General features: G+C 39.3%; 1 protein-coding gene across 2 annotated transcripts in view; it reads left to right on the forward strand.

The window, feature by feature from the left end:
• Positions 1-915: 915 nt before the first annotated feature.
• The window catches only part of STAM (signal transducing adaptor molecule), a 74,029-nt gene continuing 56,756 nt past the window's right edge, over positions 916-18,188 (forward strand). Inside the window, exons 1-2 of one of the 2 annotated variants that reach the window (XM_003410562.4) lie at positions 916-1,153; positions 13,533-13,617. In XM_003410562.4, the coding sequence (XP_003410610.1) occupies positions 1,114-1,153; positions 13,533-13,617 (125 nt within the window). In that variant the 5' untranslated portion in view covers positions 916-1,113. Of the gene's footprint in view, positions 1,154-13,532; positions 13,618-18,188 lie in introns of those variants that run through there. The other variant, XM_023548888.2, reaches the window with a different exon arrangement.

Below are 18,188 nucleotides of genomic sequence, written 5' to 3' on the forward strand. Positions count from 1 at the left end.
AATTTATATGCAAGATACCCTCAGTAAATTTGCTCCAAGTGGGACAGAAAATCTCTAGTACATGCTCCTAAAAATTTCTACATCACATAGACAATTTTTACTTAGTAAACTTATAGATAAAATTGTTAAACATATTAAATTGCTAGGAATCACTAATTAGTTTCTAGTTCTCTTTTTCGGTTGTCTTTTTTGCTCAGTTGAATCGACTGGACGGCAACAGGTTTGGTGTGGTTTTGGTTGGGGGAGGGCGCTGTAGAAATTCTTGAGTGTGACTCCTGTAAAATCCACAACTACTTAATGACTGCACGATTAGGAGTCAGTAGATGCCAACGCCCTACCAGAAGTGCTTTCGACAGAGAGTCCCTCGGGCGTTTAGCGACTCTCGGGAAGGTGCCAGCGTTACCTCTCTTCTCCTAAGGAGTCGGGCGTCCCGACGCTCCTCTCTTTAGGGATTCCAACCAATCCGTTCAGCTCACAGGACTTCATCCAAACAAGTTTTAATGCTCACCTCAGACAGCGAATGGAATGCATAGCCTTTTTACTTATAAAATGACCCAAACTGAAAGCGTTTCCATTCCCTTCCATAGGGGCTGTAAGGTTTTGACAACTGACAGAGCGAGCGAAGAAAACGTGATCGCTCAACCCAAACGCTATTCTCTTTCTCTTCAGTCTCTGACTGACTCCTGGTGGAGCTTGTTGGCTTCGGCGCGCCCGGAGGACCCCGCCCATGCGGAGAATCCCGACTAAGGGAAAAACAGAAAACACAGGCATTACTCCCACTCTTATGTGTGACTCATCAAAAAGGGGAGTCAGGCGGCGGGGGCGCTTGGTCGGGCCTGATTTGGCGGGGCGGGTTCCAGGCAGGCAGCAGGGAGGGCACTCAGATTCCCGGCATGCTCCGCGCGCGGGGCCTTCTCGGCTTCTTCGCTGTTGCCGCCGCCGCCGCTGCCGCTGCCGCGGTTGCTGGGGGTGGGTGAGAGGAGGAGCTGTCGCCGACCCTGTAGAGTCCGCCTCTGCTGCTGTCTTTGCCTGAGGAGTCTTCCTTCCTGCTTCGCGCCCTGACTCCCGTGGTGTCGAGGGGGAGTCCCGTGGACACCTCGGCACGCAGTGGAGATGCCTCTCTTTGCCACCAATCCTTTCGATCAGGATGTTGGTAAGTGCTTTTGCCGCTCCATGTCCATCCCCCACTAGACTGCAGTCCCGCTCTGCCCGCTCTCTGCATTTATTTTGGAGTCCCAGGCCAGAGCCGAGGTCTTCCCCTGTCCAGAGACTGCTTCCTTAACAGTTTGGAGAAGATTGTGGGCTTGGCGCATCCTCTTAGGATGGGACTCAGAGAGACTGCGAAATAGGCCTTGAGGTAGGACTGTGGGTATTGAAAGCATTGCTTAAGGGGTTGGTGTAGAGAGCCTGGGAGGAACAGCTGGTGGAGCATCTGGCGCCGGAACAGTGCTTCCGGAAGAACCGGCAAGAGTGGGATTATAGCCTTGTGGCAAAGTGTTTACCTGGACAAGTGTTAAACGCCTAGGTCTAGCAGAGTATTTTAGGTAAGGTTCCTTGTTGTTAGGTGCAGTCGAGTCAGTTCCGACTCATAGCGACCCTGTGTACGTCAGAACGAAACACTGTCGGGTCCTGCGCCATCCTCACAATCGTTGTTATGCTTGAGCCCATTGTTGCAGCCACTGTCAGTTCATCTCGTTGAGGGTCTTCTTCTTTTTCGCTGACCCTCTACTTTATCAAGCATGATGTCCTCCTCCAGGGACTGATCCCTCCTGATGACTTGTCCAAAGTATGCGAGACAAGTCTCGCCATCCTCGCATCCAGGGAGCTTTCTGGCTGTACTTCTTCTAAGACAGACATGGTATATCCAGTCCATGTCAGTTCCTGTTATATTCAGTATAATAAAAGGTTCCTTAGAGGATTTAAAAATCTCTTTTGTAACTGTATCTGGAGGAGGGAGCTTCTTCTGGTTAAGGGTAGAATCTCGAAAACGTTGCAGGAGATGAAGATGAAATACTTGGCAGTAGCTGAAACAGTGTTGAGGACCTGACCCATTTTGGTGCCTTTTTTAAGCTAGGTCTCTGGACTTTAAGGAGTATGGAAGAGGACCTTGAATCTGGAAAGGAATTTGAAATGCCGATTTTTCGCCATTTTCTGAATCGTTTGTATTAGGTTTCATCATACAGATTCAAATGGGCCAACTTTTTGCTTATAATCATTCTGATCTGAAGGAAATAATTACGGGAGTTTGAGTTTCCTGGAAGAGAATTTTGGAATGATTTGAATGTATGTAGGAATTAACCTTGGCATACAACTGTGGAAGTGTGCCAAATACCATGTCCTTAAGGAGACTAATAATTAGAACATAAAGATGTATAAGTAAAACTTTATGGAGTTTATATATCCTTGCATATTTTAATTATGAAAGGTGGGTGTTGAAGTTTACTTTTTTTTTTTTTAACACTTAGAGCATTTAACTGAAGCTTGGAGGTTTGGGTTAAGACTAGAAAAGGGTTCAATCTTAACACTGCCAAAGTTACTTAAACTCTGAGTCCTGATGTTTTCATCTTTGAAGTGGGGCAAAACGCATCGTTCTGTTCTGTGATTAAATGAAATAATATGTGTAGAGGCCCTACTATAGGGCCTTTATATAGTTGGCAATAAATGATAGCTTTTTTTTTTTGTCCTAGTTTAAAAAGATATCCTGAATTTCAGCAGTGGATGGAACTTTAGTCATCACTAATGATACAGAACAGACTTGACGGCACCTAACAAAAATAATAATAATAAATATTTAATTGGAAAATTGCATTTAATTTTATAAACACTTAGCATACACTATTTATGGGACACAGTGCTCAGTGAGACAAGAGATACGATGATGACCAAGACATGGTTGCTGCTCTAAAGCAATTTTACACCTCATTACATTAATCTTTATGGCATATGCCTAAAACAACTTCTTAATACTTGTGTCATTTGTCTCTAGCACCTTTATCTAGTTTTCATAACCATATATCATCTAGCTACCAACTACCTAATCACCTGTTTGTTCTACTTTTTTTTTTTTTTTTTGATGACAGTATACGTAACATACATCTGTTCACAGTCTTTACATGTGCAGTTCAGTGACATTGGTTACATATTTCACAGTGTCACCATTTTTACTATCTCTACCTATGTTGTTATATCACCATTAATTTAGATTCTCCTTAAAGTTGTCGCCTGTGCTTTAGATTAACTGTTGTCACTTTGAACTCATATAGGTGATTCTTTTTAAGAGTGCAGTGCTCAAGACAAGTCTTCTTTATTTATTGAGCTAAATTGTTGTTTAGTGTAATGATGGCTTCATGTGATAGTTTTGGTTGAAGGTTTAAAAACTTTAGGGGTCTCCTATAGTCTCAATGAATCCAGTAAGTTTGGTTTCCATATAAGCTACTGACTTTTTGAATGTGCATTTCCATTGGATTCAGGTACATTTCTAAACATCAAATCTTTTCCCTACCTGCACCACCCAGTTCAAGCACAGGCTCCTTCTTGTCTTTGTGCTTTTGCTTCTATTATTCTACCTTTCTACATATCCTCATGTTTTAAGACCAACTCAAAATCCAACTTGTTTTACTTGAATCATTTCCTGATTACTCTATCCTAGGGTTTCTCAACAGCACAGCACTATAGACATTTTGGACCAGGTAATTCCTTGTAGTGGGTGCCTGTCCTGTGCAATGTAAGATGTTTAGTAGCATTCCTGGCTTCTACCCACTAGATGCCAGTGCCCCCCAGTTATGAAAAAAAAAAAAAAATTCTCCAGACATTGCTAAATGTCCTCTGGGGAAACAAAATCGTTCCCAGTTGAGACCCTCTGCTGTAGCCCACTGTAATTTCTACTTTTTCCCAAACTCCTGTAACAACTTTTTGTCTTTATCAAATTATTTAGCATTAAAGACGGCAGTAGCTTATCTCATGTCCTTTGGCTGTTTTAGAGATTGCCACATATTAGTGCTTAATAAATGTTCCTTAAATTGAAAATGTCAGTTGCGCCTGCTAGACAATAAGTTTCTTGATGTTGTTTTGTTCCAGAAAAGTTTACTTTTTCAAGTTAGTCATGTTTGCTCTTTGGATCAATTCTCTCGTGATCCATGTATTGACATACCATGTAGGTTAGTCTGAGAAGACCCTAAAGAGACTGTCAGTAAATGATCCTTGGACAGAGTCAAATAGGTGCCTATGTTAAACCTGGTACTAGTATAGCCTGTAGAATGCTGTATGTAGAATTTATTTGACAGAATTCCTTCACACTTGTCCACCAATATTTCAATATTAAAGTAACTCCCACTGACTCATATGTTATAATTACTAATTATTTGTATATAGTTGCACTTCTACCAAATTAATTATCCTGAGCTTTATTCATACACTGAAACTGTGAATCAGAAATCCACTGACTTATGTTATATGACTTTTCATGTAAAGAAAAATGCTGGCAGCTGCTTTTTCCCGAAAGAAATGCCGAAACACAGTACTAAATGTAAGCCCCATGAGGATTGTTCATTGATGGAAACCATGGTGGCGTAGTGGTTAAGCACTACAGCTGCTAACCAAAGGGTCAGCCATTCAAATCCACCAGGCGCTCCTTGGAAACTCTATGGGGCAGTTCTACTCTGTCCTGTAGTCGCTATGAGTCGGAATCGACTCGACGGCACTGGGTTTGGTTTTTTTAGTTTTTGTTCACTGATAGATCGCCAGCATCTAGGCCAGTGCTTGGCACTAATAAACATTCAGTTTATTAATTATAATTAATTTATTACTAACATTTAATATAACAAATTATTAATTTATTATTAATAAATACTTACTGAATAAATGATTCTCTTTTTGAACATCATATTTCTTGCTGTAATTCAACTTTTGAATTGTAAGAATAGCTCATTTCAACAAGCTTTTTTTTCACAGCTCCTGGTGACTTCCATTTTGCCAAATCCAAAGGTTGATTTCTAGTCTGTTTCTTTCTTAATGTCTTAGCACTCCTTTTGATATACAGTATTTACTTGACTTCCAGGACAACAAACTTTTTTTGATTTTCTGCTTAGCTCCTTATTAGTCTCTTTCTTGCTTCTCTTTTTTTGTGACTTCCAAATGTCAGTTGCCCTGAGGCTCAGTTCTAGAGCCACTTCTCTTTTGACTCTTTTTTCCCTTGGAGTCTTAGGAGGCAATTTAGCTTTCTGTCACTACGAGTCAGAATCGACTCGAGGACACTGGGTTTTTTAATTAAGAATTCAAGACTCTGGAGCCACACTGCTGGATTCAAATCCCAGGTTTGCTGCTTACCATCAGTGTGACTTTGGGGCAGTTCTGCTCTGTCCTGTAGGGTCGCTATGAGTTGGAATTGACTCGATGGCAATGGGTTTGGTGTTTCGGTTACTATGAGGGCATGATGAATATGCCCTCAAGGACTCTGGTATTGCAGTAGTCTGTATTTATTTTCCTGAGAGTTCTTGAATCCACTCATCCCTCCCTCCCATGCTTTCTGTTCTTACTGCAACTGTTAGTGAGCCTCTGTTTTCCTTGCTTCAAGTCTGTGCCAGGCATTTTCCAGGCTGCTGACAGTGATATTTCTAAAATATAAATGTAATCCTATGACTCCTCCGATTAAAATATTTCAGCAAATCTCTACAGCTTTCACGTCATTTGAACTTCTCAGCGTAGCATGTAAGCCCTTTTAGCATTTGGCTCCTTTTTACCTCTCCAGTCTCACCTTCCATCACTTTCCTGAAGACATATTTCACACTTAATTGGTTTTGCACCACTGGTGTGGTTTCTCTGGCCTGACATATCCTTTTCTTCATTAGTCCTCATTAGTGTTTTTTTAAGATGAGGCATGTAAATCACTTAGCATAGAACTGGGCATATAGTAAGCAACATAAGCATCTTAGTTCCTTTTATAATAAAGTTAGAAATAGGTGTGGTACCTTTGGGGACCACTCAGATTCTAGGGTGTATAGTGAGTTACTGTCAAAACATACTCTGAGAAATTAAAAAGTTCTGAATATAGGTATGTTAAGGTCTGATATTGGCTGGATTACTGAGAAGTGCTATTCTTTCTTCTCTTCCTATTTCACCTGTCCTGAAAGCTGTTCTTTCTAATGCTTTTTAGGTTATCATCTCTATTTTGTGCTCTTCTTTGAGGTGCTTCCATGGTGTTCCTTTGATACCTGCTTCTCTTTCTGTTTAACAGAGCTTCAGATTGCTTTTCTTTGTTGTAGATACAATTTCCAAAAACCAGGAGAGACAGGGACATTTGATGAGACTTTCTGAAGAATTGTCTCCAGTAATCTCAAGAAGAGGATAATGGCTTTAAGACTTGTTTTTCTTAATGGTCGTTCTTAAGGAACTGTTAATCTCCAAGCTGATTGAATCTCCAGTCCTTTCCCCCTCAGCCTGAGCATGATGGGCAGTCATCTTGTCAGCCTTTCCCACCTCCCGTGGGCAGTCCTAAATCTTGAGAAAACTAAAAGTAGCTGCTTATCGGAAAAAATTCTCCAATCCAAGGAGAAGACTCTTGAAATTCAAATGAGGCTATGTGTGTGATTTGCTGCTGTTGTTAGGTGCAGTGGTGTTTGCTTTAATTCACAGGGAACTATGTTATGTATGACAGAACAAAACATTGCCCGGTCCTGTGCCATCCTGACAATCATTACTGTGTTTGAGACCATTGTTGCAGCCCTGTGTCAATCCATCTCATTGAGGGTCTCCCTCTTTTTTTTTTTTTTGCTGACCCCCTACTTTACCAAGTGTGATGTCTTTCTCCAGCACTTGGGCCCCTCCTGATGACACGTCTAAAGTAAACGAGTTGAAATCTCACCGTCTTCCTTCTAAGGAGCACTCTGCCTGTACTCCCTCCAAGACAGATTTGTTTATTCTTCTGGCAGTCCTTGATATATTCAGTATTCTTTGCCAGTTCCACTATCTGAATGCATCAGTTCTTCTTCAGTCTTTTTTCATTGTCCAGGTTTTGTTTGCATATTAGGTGACTGAAAATACCGTGGCTTGGGTCAGGAGAAACTTAGTCTTCAAAGTGGCATTTTACTTCTTCATACTGTAAAGAGGTCTTTTGCAGCACATTTGCTGATTACTGCTGGGCAAATTTCTAAATCCCTTTTGAGAGTTAGTGTGAGGATAGCCTGAGGATAAAATGAGATTAATATGGGAGGCCAAGCCAATATGGCGCTATAAACAGAAGCACCACGCTGTCCCTTCACAGCAAAGACCCCAAAAATTAAGTAAAACAGAGGCAGATATCAGTCCTGGAACCCTAAGTGTCAAATGAAGAGATAAAGAACTCAACCAAGCAGTTAATTGGGAACCCAGGGTCGAGAAGGGAGAGTGTTGACATGTCATGGGGTTGTTAATCAATGTCATAAAACAGTATGTGTACAAACTGTTTAATGAGAAGCTAGTTCTGTAAACCTTCATCTAAAGTACAGTAAAAAAAAAAAAAAGGTATTGGGGGCAAACAGAAAAAAAATGAGATCATTATGAAGCTTTGTTATGTATTTTGTTTGTTGGCTTTCTCTTTCCCACAAACCCTATTTTTTGCCTAGAAAATAATTGTTTTTGAGTTCATTTGCTCTTCAGAAAACCATGTTAAACTGCTATTAATAGTTTTTCTGATTTTAAAAATATTTGTTTTATAATCAAAAGGAGCTGTGCTATTGCGTTTGTTGATCTTGGGGAACATCAGTAAATTATGTGAACAATTTTAGAGCTCTGAGATGAGTTGCATTTCTGATATATATGAGTTTGAATCAGATGCTGATCTGACTTATGTGTAGGAAAGTAAAGAAGGTAGTTCGTAAGTGCTTATAGAGCATTATAGCTGCTAACATCTGTACAAGACACTCCTGGGTATGCTGTTAATTTAGAAGCTTTAAGAGCATATTAATTATGATAACAGACAGTTTATACTAGTTCAGACACAGGCCAGACATTTTTTATTTAACTATTAAGTTTTCAATAGTTATGTTTTAATAAGTTTTTAAATAGGTGTTAGGTTTTAGGTTTTAAGTATGTTCCTTTAAAAAAATGCATTGTGATTTTTCCAAAAACAGGTTCTTTGGTTACCAGTCAGTAAAACCAAACCAAACCAGTTACTGTCAAGTTGATTCTGACTCATGGCAACCCATGTATTACACAGTAAAACTGCTCTATAAGATTTTCTTGGCTGTAACCTTTATGGAAGCAGATTGCCAGGCCTTTCTTCCACAGCACCGTTGGTTGGGTTCGAACCACCAACCTTTGATTAAAAAAAAAACAAACCTGTTGCTGTCGAGTCGATTCCGACTCAAAGCGACCCTATAGGACAGAGTACAACTATCCCATAGAGTTTCCAAGGAGCTCCTGGTGGATTCAAACTGCTGACCTTTTGGTTAACAGCTGTAGCTCTTAACCAGTACCCCACCCGGGTTTCCTTAGGTTAGTAGTTGAGCATAGTCCATTAAATGCACTACCAGATCAAAGTAAAAACTTGCTTTCCTTTTCTAAAATAAAGTAAATGTTAGACTAGGGGACGTTGATTAAGATGACTCTCAATGTTTTTTTTTTATCTCAGAGGGGTTGAAGGCCTGTGGGACAGGACTCTCAGACTCCTCAATCAGAGCAGCTCTGCTTGGATTTGCTTTACATACTGAGTTTCTCTTAGGATGTTTTTTTTTTTTTTTTTGAAAAGTATGTCTGCATTTCAAAGTAAAATTTGAACACCATTCAACTACATACTTTTTTTTTTTTATTGTGCTTTAGGTGAAAGTTTACAGTTCCAATTAGTTTCTCAAAGAAACATTTATACACACATTGTTATGTGTCCCTAGTTGCTATCCCTATAATATGACAACACACTCCTCCTTTCCACCCCGGATTTCCCATGTCCACTCAGCCAGCTCGTATCCATTTCTGCCTTCTCATCTTGCCTCTGGACAGGAGCTGCCCATTTTGTCTCGTGTATCTACTTGAACTAAGAAGCACACTCTTCATGAGTGTCGTTTTATGTGTTACAGTCCAGCCTAATCATTGTCTGAAGAGTTGGCTTCGGGAATGGTTTTAGTTCTGCGTTAACAAAGAGTCCAGGGGCTATGTCTTCTGGGGTTCCTTTAGTCTCAGACCATGAACTCTGGTCTTTTTACTAGAATTTGAGTTCTGCACCCCACTTTTCTCCTGCTCTGTCAGGAATTCTGTTCTGTTCCCTGTCAGGGCAGTCATTGGTGGTAGCTTGTGTCTTTGGTTGAACTAGGTACGTTTAAAGGTCTTTACTGTGTGTTTCTGGAAACCCTGGTGGTGTAGTGGTTAAATGCTACGGCTGCTAACCAAAGGGTCAGCAGTTTGAATCCACCAGGCACTCCTTGGAAACTCTATGGGGCAGTTCTTCTCTGACCTGTAGGGTTGCTGTGAATAGGAATCGACTCGATGGCACTGGGTTTGGTTTTGGTTTTGATTTTGTTTTACTGTGTGTTTCTAAGGAGCCCTGATAGCACAGGGGTTAAGCGCTCAGCTGCTGACCAAAAAGTTGGCGATTTGAACCCACCAGCCGCCCCACGGGAGAAAACAGTTCTACTCTGTCCTATAGGGTCACTATGAGTCAAAATCTACTCAATGGCAATGGGACTATGTGTTTCTATAACTTTTATGGATTCATATTGCAGATGCATGATTAGATTTAGCATTTATTAAGTGCTTATGCTGAGAGCATGGATATTGAAAATACTGCCAAAGTAGAAATTGTTATTGTTTTTAAGGACATTACAATATAATATGGAGGCTTGAACAGTTCTACAACTGTTTGACTCAGTTATACTTTTGGTGTACACTCCAGCCAGAAAAAAATTGAACAGCATTTCCACGTTTGCTTTCTAAGCAACCCATTTAGTTTCCTGAGTAGTATTAGTTTCTTATTGTTTTTCTCTTTTCCCTCTTTCAAATCATTCTTACACGTTGGCAATAGATTAATTCTTTCTAAAAGTCTGGCTCTGATCAGATTATTCCCTTATTTTAAACCCTTTCTTGGCTCTCTGACGTTTCTTGGATTAATATAAACATTTCACCTGGTATTTTAGATTTTAGTGTGGCTCTCTCCTATTATTCCAACCTTTTAGAAAGTAGTCTAGATTTCAGCCAGGCTACATTCTCTATTATACTTCTCTTTCTGTGTTGTAACTTTACTCTTGACTTGATTCACTTAAATAGAAGCAGAGGAGTTCACTGTTATTCCTGTTCTCTCTGTCTTAGTTTCCAAACATATCAAGAATACTCCCTGAAACTTTTCTCTGCCTTGCTTAGGCTCTTTACCTGTCTTTCAGCTTGCTTAGGGCTCTGTATTTTTTCTGTGACACTTTTTCTGTCTTATATTTAGGCTTTTACCTGCTGGTTTCATTTTTCTCTTTTACATTTTAAGCTACTTTTGATAGGGCCTGGCACCCTGTCTTCTTGTCTCTGTCTTCTCCTGTTTTATAAGGACACCAGTTATATAGGATTAGGACCCATCCTACTCCAGTATGACCTCGTGTTAACCTAACTGATAACATCTTCAAGGACCCTGTTTCCAAACAGGGTCACGTCACAGGTGTAGCGGTTAGGGCTTCAGCATTATCTTTTTGGGAGGACACAATCCATAACGCCAGTCGTTAAAGATAAGAATTTTGGTATAGACCATCACTCCCTCCCCCCCACCCCTCGCCCAGTCCATCTCAGGTTAAAAAAAGGAGAATATTAGGAGGATCTTGGTGATGTTTGAATTTGAGTTACAGTACTCCAGCCAAAACTGATTACCCTGCACTTCTGTACAGCTGTCATTTCAGAAGATATTAATGATAGTTTTTTTGGAAGTTTTTTTTCCTCCTACATAGGCTCTCTTTCTTCTAAATTTTTTTTTTCTTTTTTTTCCTTCCTATGTTTGTTTTAATTGTCCCTTATCTTATGTTAGGTGATTTTCTCGGATAGCTAATAATCCTTGGTTATCTGCCTGTAGTTCATACCGGAGAAATACAAAGCAGATTGGAAGCTCTGATCTTGAAGTTGGGCCTTGTTGACTTTGAGCTTTGGGGTGGGCCTGTGGAACCTCCACTGTCCCTCCCCCCACATACTATCTTTATCATCTTTCGGTCTTTCCTCTTGGACTGACTTAGAGTTTCCAGAGAAGTTTTGCCTGAAGGTGAATGTCTGAATGGGGATGGTGGGTGATCAATATAGGTTGGCTTCTTGAAGGGTAGGTGTTGCAGGGATCCCCAGGATCACCCCCAGTTTCAATGATTCACTAGAAGCACTCACAGGACTCAGCATGTAGTCATACTCATGGCTGTGATTTATTACAGTTAATGGATGCAAAGCATAATTAGCAAAGGAAAAAGGGCACAGTTGGAGGGAACCTATGTACAGGCTCCCCAGGGCCCTCTCACAGTGAAGTCACTTGGGATACACTTAATTCCTCCAGCAGTGAGTTGTGACAACTAGGGAAGCTCATTAGAGACTTAGTGCCCGGGATTTTTATTGCGGGTAGATCATGTAGTCACTGTCTGCTTAGCACGTACTCAAATTCCAGACTCACAGGAGGAAAGCTGGTGTTCAGCACTAGCAGTTTAGGCTCAGTGAGCCACTCTTACCAGTTATGGGAATGGTGGGAACCCTCCTGAAATCCAAGTTCCCAGACACCAGCCAAGGGCCACCTGACCTTTCAAAGGATAATAGGCCTGCTGTGTTAACTCTTTTACACAGCAGGTCTCAACATTCATATAATTGCTTTTTTTTATTGTTGCTGTTGTTTCCTTCCAGTGGATTCCGACTCAAAGTGACCCTATAGGACAGAGTACAACTGCCCCACAGGGTTTCCAAGGAACACCTGGTAGATTCGAACTGCCGACCTTTTGGTTAGCAGCTGTAGCACTTAACCACTACGCCACCTGGGTTTCCATGTAATTGCATAATTCCTTTATTTTTGGTATCCATGTCTCAATTGTGGCTAGGTGTTCCCCAGTTCAGAGAAACTTTGCTTGACTCCTAGAAAACAAACTCTCACTCTTGCTCGGGGCGAGAGGGTTGTGGGGGATAGTTACTAATGACCTTGAGTAGGGAAGATGAAGTAGGGACCTCCCTAAATCCCAAACAGCTTTCATCCAATCCCCTAACTTTAAGCTGTCCTTCCTCTTCATCCTCAATTCCAAAAATTTTTTTCTGTTACCAGTTCTTGAGCCTTTAGAGAATTCAGAGATATAAAACGGGTTTGTTCTTAAGCCTTTTTTCTTACTGCCAGTATATGGTTCACATTTCCTGAGCCTTTTAAGTTGCTTACCATATGCATATCTTGTTACACAGCTTTCCAGATACTGTTGCTGTTATCTCCTCTAATGTTCTTGTCCTTGTGTGTTTGCCTTAAAAAAAAAAAAAGCCCTTTATTGTAATTAACCCAAAAACCCATTGCCATTGAGTTGATTCTGGTTCATAGTGATCCTGTAGGACAGAGTAGGGTTTTCAAGGAACAGCTGGTGGATTCGAACTGCCTACCTTTTGATTAGCAGCCAAGGCTCTTAACTGCTGCGCCACCAGGGCTCCTATTGTAATTAAGGTAGGAGCTAAATTAGATAATTTTGTTCGGTCTGCTATACCTCTATTGATGTTTTTAATTTTCTAAATTTTAAGGGATAATATTCAGTCAAAGTTTGGTTTTCATTCCTTCATCCCCCCACCCCCACAAGAAACCATCTCAAATAAAATAAATAATTATCTAAAACATGATGATAGAGATCTGGATTGACTCGATGGCAATGGGTTTGGTTTTTAGCATGCTTATCCTGTGTTCCTTTACTGGCAAGTATAGCCAACGATTTTTAGATGGAAAAAATAAAACTTATTTTAATCTTTCTATTTGCACATGAGGGTATACCTGTATATAAACATTTTTTTTTTTAATATAGAAAAACCAATGATTTATTTTTTACAATAAGTAAAAGCCAACTGAATTGTGAATGGGGAAAATAATTGTTACAGGTAAGAAGAGCAAGCCTCCCTTTCTAAAGAGTGAGCCTAAACATCTCATAATCAGATAAGCTGGCAACTATTTTCAGTGATAGAACTCTTGCCTTCCATGTGAGAGACGCAGCTTCACTTCCTGGCCAGTTCACCTCATGCATAGCTACCACCGTCTGTCAGTGAATGCTTGCTTGTTGCTGTGATGCTGAACAGGTTTCAGCAGAACTTTCACACTGAGAGGGACCAGGAAGAAAGGCCGAGATATCTACTTCCGAAAATCAGCCAGTGAAAACCCTGTGGATCGTAACAGTGTGACCCACAGCTGATCACGGGGATGGCACAGGCCTGGGCAGCATTTCATTCACTTGTGCATGGAAGCCGACTCTGTCACCTAGCAACAATAACAGCAACATCCTGATTTAGTATTGATACTTGGGTATATTATAGTTTGGTAATTTGAAAGTGATTATAAACCTTTTGAAGATTTGTTTTATAATGTTTTTGTAATTTCTTTTTACAACCTGTAGAGAAAGCAACCAGTGAGATGAATACCGCTGAGGACTGGGGCCTCATTTTGGATATTTGTGATAAAGTTGGTCAGTCTCGCACTGGGTAAGTATTGCAGTTTAAAAAAAGGATTTTTGTTCTTCCTTTTTATAACCAAGAAGAAAACAAGGATTAGGAAGGTAAAGTATATTATAATTGAAATTTAATTTAAAAAGAGAATGTTTTTGCTAGAAAGACTTGAAAAATCATGCCTTTTAGGTTACTTTTTATAACTAGTTAGGGTAACATGACTGGTAAAAATGTTGGTTCTTTAATTAATCACCCTTTTCCATATTTACTTTCCATATTTACTTCCTGAAATCTGGCTTTCTTCACTCATTTTTAGAGTCATTAGTGATTTCTTAATTACCAAGTTTCATGATTATTGAGTGTTTTCCTTCACATCACATCTGCGGCAGTGACGATTGAGAGACAGATTAGGGAAGTAGAGACCAGAACTTTTGGCCTAGATTACAGTGCTTTCTGTACATTGTCATGAGTGGATTAACTGGTATACGAATTAATAATTTCCCTAAGTCCTGGATTTATAACATCTAGCTGTTAGCAGTCCTGTTCACCCCATTGTGCCAAATGAATATTATTGTTTTATTTGAATATGTTATGTTAAAAGAGTTAGGGAGCACTGCTATATTATACTTAATTCTTCTAGTGGTAATCTTAACCCTTTGATGGATACTTCTTTGGCACTTCCTCCTGCCCTCCTAAATATAGATGTTCCTTAAACTTTCCATAGCCCATTTTTGTTGTCTACACTTTTTCTTTTGAAAACGCACAACTTCCAGGTATCGTATGTGGTGACACCTGTATCTTCAGAGCTGATTCTTTTTACCCAAGCACTAGTCCTGTGGACCCAGCGTTGTTTCTCGATATCATACTATATAGACCTTAATCTCACCATCTAGAAACGTGAACTCATGTCTCTTGTTTTAAACCTGTTTTTTCTCCTGCGTTTCCTGTATTTGTTAGTGGCAAGATTATTCTGTCATTTGCACTTAAAACCTCAGAGTTACCTCCCCATTTATTTTGTTACTGAATTGTCTTCATAATATTTCTGAAAAGGTTGATGTAGTAAAGTCTCCTTAAATACTTAATCATGTGCCAAATCAGGCAGGAGTAGTTTGCCTTTCTCCCCCCGTTCATGCTAGCCCTTTTTGGCCTCTAGTGTGTACCCCCTGTCAGGCCCCCAAAGATTCTCCTAAATTGGCCTCATCCTTGTGGTCATTACATTTTAGTATATTAAATCTTGTTCTCTCTGACCCTGTTAGTTCACTAATTTAATTGAAATTTTAGTAAACCACTGTGTGCCACATATCCATTCCTTTTTCTCTGTTTCTGTTGGCCTCGCTTTACTTGAGACATACCTTACCATGCCTAGGCTAGTGAATTACCTCTGACATTTCTTTCCATTTCAGTCTCATTTCTTTCCAATTCTTATATCCAGTTGCCATTTAACAGCTGTAAGTAACCATGTTACTTCCCTACTTTCCATACTGGATTAAGTCTAAACTCTCTACTCCTCTGAATGATTTATTTTTCATGAACTTCTCTCTTACATATCATTCTTTTCAACTCAAGTATTTGATTTTCCAGTGCTTTCCTATCTTAATTTAATGTCTTTGCTCATCGTGTTCCTTCAGTGTGGAATGCTTTCCTTTCCCATTTTCTACCTCTGTGTTTCGTATCCTTCCAGGTCCAATTTAGAGATCACCTTTTCCACAAAAAATTTTCTTATCCCCTTTACTGAAAATAATATCACTGTCCTCTGAATCCCCGAAACAATCTTATCTAAAGCATTCTTATTCATGTTTCTGTCTTGTAATATAGTCATTTATATCTAGTAAACTTAGATTTGTAGAATGAAAGGACCATGAATTTTTGTTGTATACAGGAAGGAACCGCATAGCTGAGTGACTGAGAGCACGGACTCTGGAGTGAGACTGCTGGGGTTCAAATCCTCTACCACCACTTAGCTGTGTCACGTTGGGAAGTTACTTACCTCTCTGGGCCTTAGTTTGCTAGTTTGTTGCGTAAGAAGAAAAATCGTACCTACTTCCTGGTGGGGATTGTTTTGTGAAATTATTAGTGTATATATTTAGAATAGTACCTGGCACATGGTTAAACGTTAAACGGGTGCAACTCTGTCTGCTTTTGATTAAGGTCATATTTTGTGACAGTTTGTCTCTTGAGGACTGGATATCAACCTAGATCCATCCCTGTTTGTTGGAGACAAACAGCTTTTATCTAGCATTCCAGTTGCAAAATCCCTCCTCCCCCTTTTCACTCTGCTGGTCTTCATTTTATCTTTACTTTTGTAGTCTTCATTTTGTAGACACTTTCTATAATCACTTGATCGGCTGCTTGAATTATTAGAATGTTCTATTTTTTTTTAGTTAAAAAACAAATTTGTAACCCATCTGAAATTCTTATGATGCGTAATGAAGGTATAGAGATCAATTTGTTTTTCTTTACATTAACACAATTATACCAGAAGCATTTATTAGTTACTTCTTTCCCTATTTTATTGTTTCCTCACATATTAATAATTTATTAATTTGTCACTTTAAAAATTTTTTCATTTGTCATTTTTTTTGTTTTTATTCAGTATCGATAGGTTTACATATACTAATATATTATTAAAAATATTTTTAATTAAACATGCCCACTATCAGTATATTTCTTAAAATTTGAGTTATCCTTTGGGAATATTATGTGACATTGTATTAAATTTATGAATTTACTTAGGTGCCGTTTTCATTTTTATTAAATTAAGTAGTGAGGAGTGGCTCTATTTGTTCTTTTAATCAGTGCTTTTTCCCTTCCTCCCTCCTTCTCTTCTTCCTTTTTTGCCTTTTCCCTTACACTTATTTTTTTCCTCCCTTAACAGTTACTATTCTATAGTTCTTTTAAATCCTCATTAACTTAATTATCAAGTATTTCTGTGTTTGTGTAAATGGGATTACTCTTTACAACTTCTGTTAATAGAATTATTTAAAAAATTTAATTAACTGAGATACCATTCTATTATTGAAGTTTTAAAAAATATTTAAAGCCTTCAATATTAGCTTAAATGTATGATTGCTTTTTAAAAAGTGCGATACATATTGAGTTGTGTTTTTATATTCTTGTTGTACCTTGATAATATAATAAAGCAAATGGTAATCAAGGTCACATTTTGATTTCTCTGTGCCCTAAGTACTTTTGTCTTCACAGGCCCCTTCCTCCATAAAAAATAAAATATTTTATGACTGTTGTTATATAGACATATATATTAATATTAGATATTAAACCATTTTCTTCAACCTAAGAGTTCATTTTTTTCTTATTTTAAAAGCAATTAAAACATTTTCTTAGAACCCTAACATTATTGTGAGCCATAAGCACTTTGTCTAATTAATAAGGTTTTCGCTGGCAAATTCTTTTCGGAAGTAGACTGCCAGGTCCTTCTGCCTAGTCTGTCTTAGTCTGGAAGCTCAGCTGAAACTTGTCCACCACGGGTGACCCTGCTGGTATCTGAATACTGGTGGCATAGCTTCCAGAATTACAGCAATGCAGTCTCCCACAGTATGACAAACTGAGCAAATAATCTGAAAAGCTGGACTATATGAAGAAGAATGGGGCATCAGATTTAGAGGAAGACTTTTTAACAACCTGCGTTATGCAGATAACACAACCTGACTTGCTGAAAGTGAAGAGGACTTGAAGCACTGATGAAGATCAAAGACCACAGCCTTCAGTATGGATTACATCTCAACATAAGAAAACAAAAATCCTTACAACTGGACCAGTAAGCAACATCATGATAAATGGAGAAAAGATTGAAGTTGTCAAGGATTTCGTTTTACTTGTATCCACAATTAACATCCATGGAAGCAGCAGTCAAGAAATCAAAAGATGCATTGCATCGGGTAAATCTGCTGCAAAGGACCACTTTAAAGTGTTGAAAAGCAAAGATGTCACCTTGAAGACTAAGGTGCACCTGAGCCAAGCCATGGTATTTTCATTCGCATCATATGCATTCGAAAGCTGGGCAACAAGTAAGGAAGACCGAAGAATTGACACCTTTGAATTGTGGTGTTGGCGAAGCATGTTGAATATACCACAGACTCCCAAAAGAATGAACAAATCTGTCTTGAGAGAAGTACAACTAGAATGCTCCTTAGAAGCAAGGATGGCAAGATTGCATCTTACATACTTTGGACCTGTTGTCAGGAGGGATCAGTCCCTGGAGAAGGACATTTCGCTTGGCAGAGTACAGGGTCAGCGGAAAAGAGGAAGACCCTCAATGGCAGTCTACTTCCGATTGACACCGTGGCTGCAGCGTGGGCTCAAGAATAACAACGATTTTAGGCATGGCACAGGACTGGGCATTGTTTTGTTCTGTAGTACATAAGGTTGCTGTGAGTTGGAACCAACTCGACGCCACCTAACAACAACAACAAAAGCACTGCGTCTACTGTGTCTAGTGGATAAACATTACAGAATTGGGTTATAGTCTCAGACCAGCTTAATAATAGAAAATCATTAAGGTTCTTTTCAGGGGAGCAGTAAACTGTGGGATACTGAAGGTAGAGTTTTTAATATGTCATTAAAAAAAAAAATCTTTACAAACAGAACAA

Source organism: Loxodonta africana, chromosome 4 (assembly GCF_030014295.1).
Source record: "Loxodonta africana isolate mLoxAfr1 chromosome 4, mLoxAfr1.hap2, whole genome shotgun sequence".
Lineage (NCBI taxonomy): Eukaryota > Metazoa > Chordata > Mammalia > Proboscidea > Elephantidae > Loxodonta > Loxodonta africana.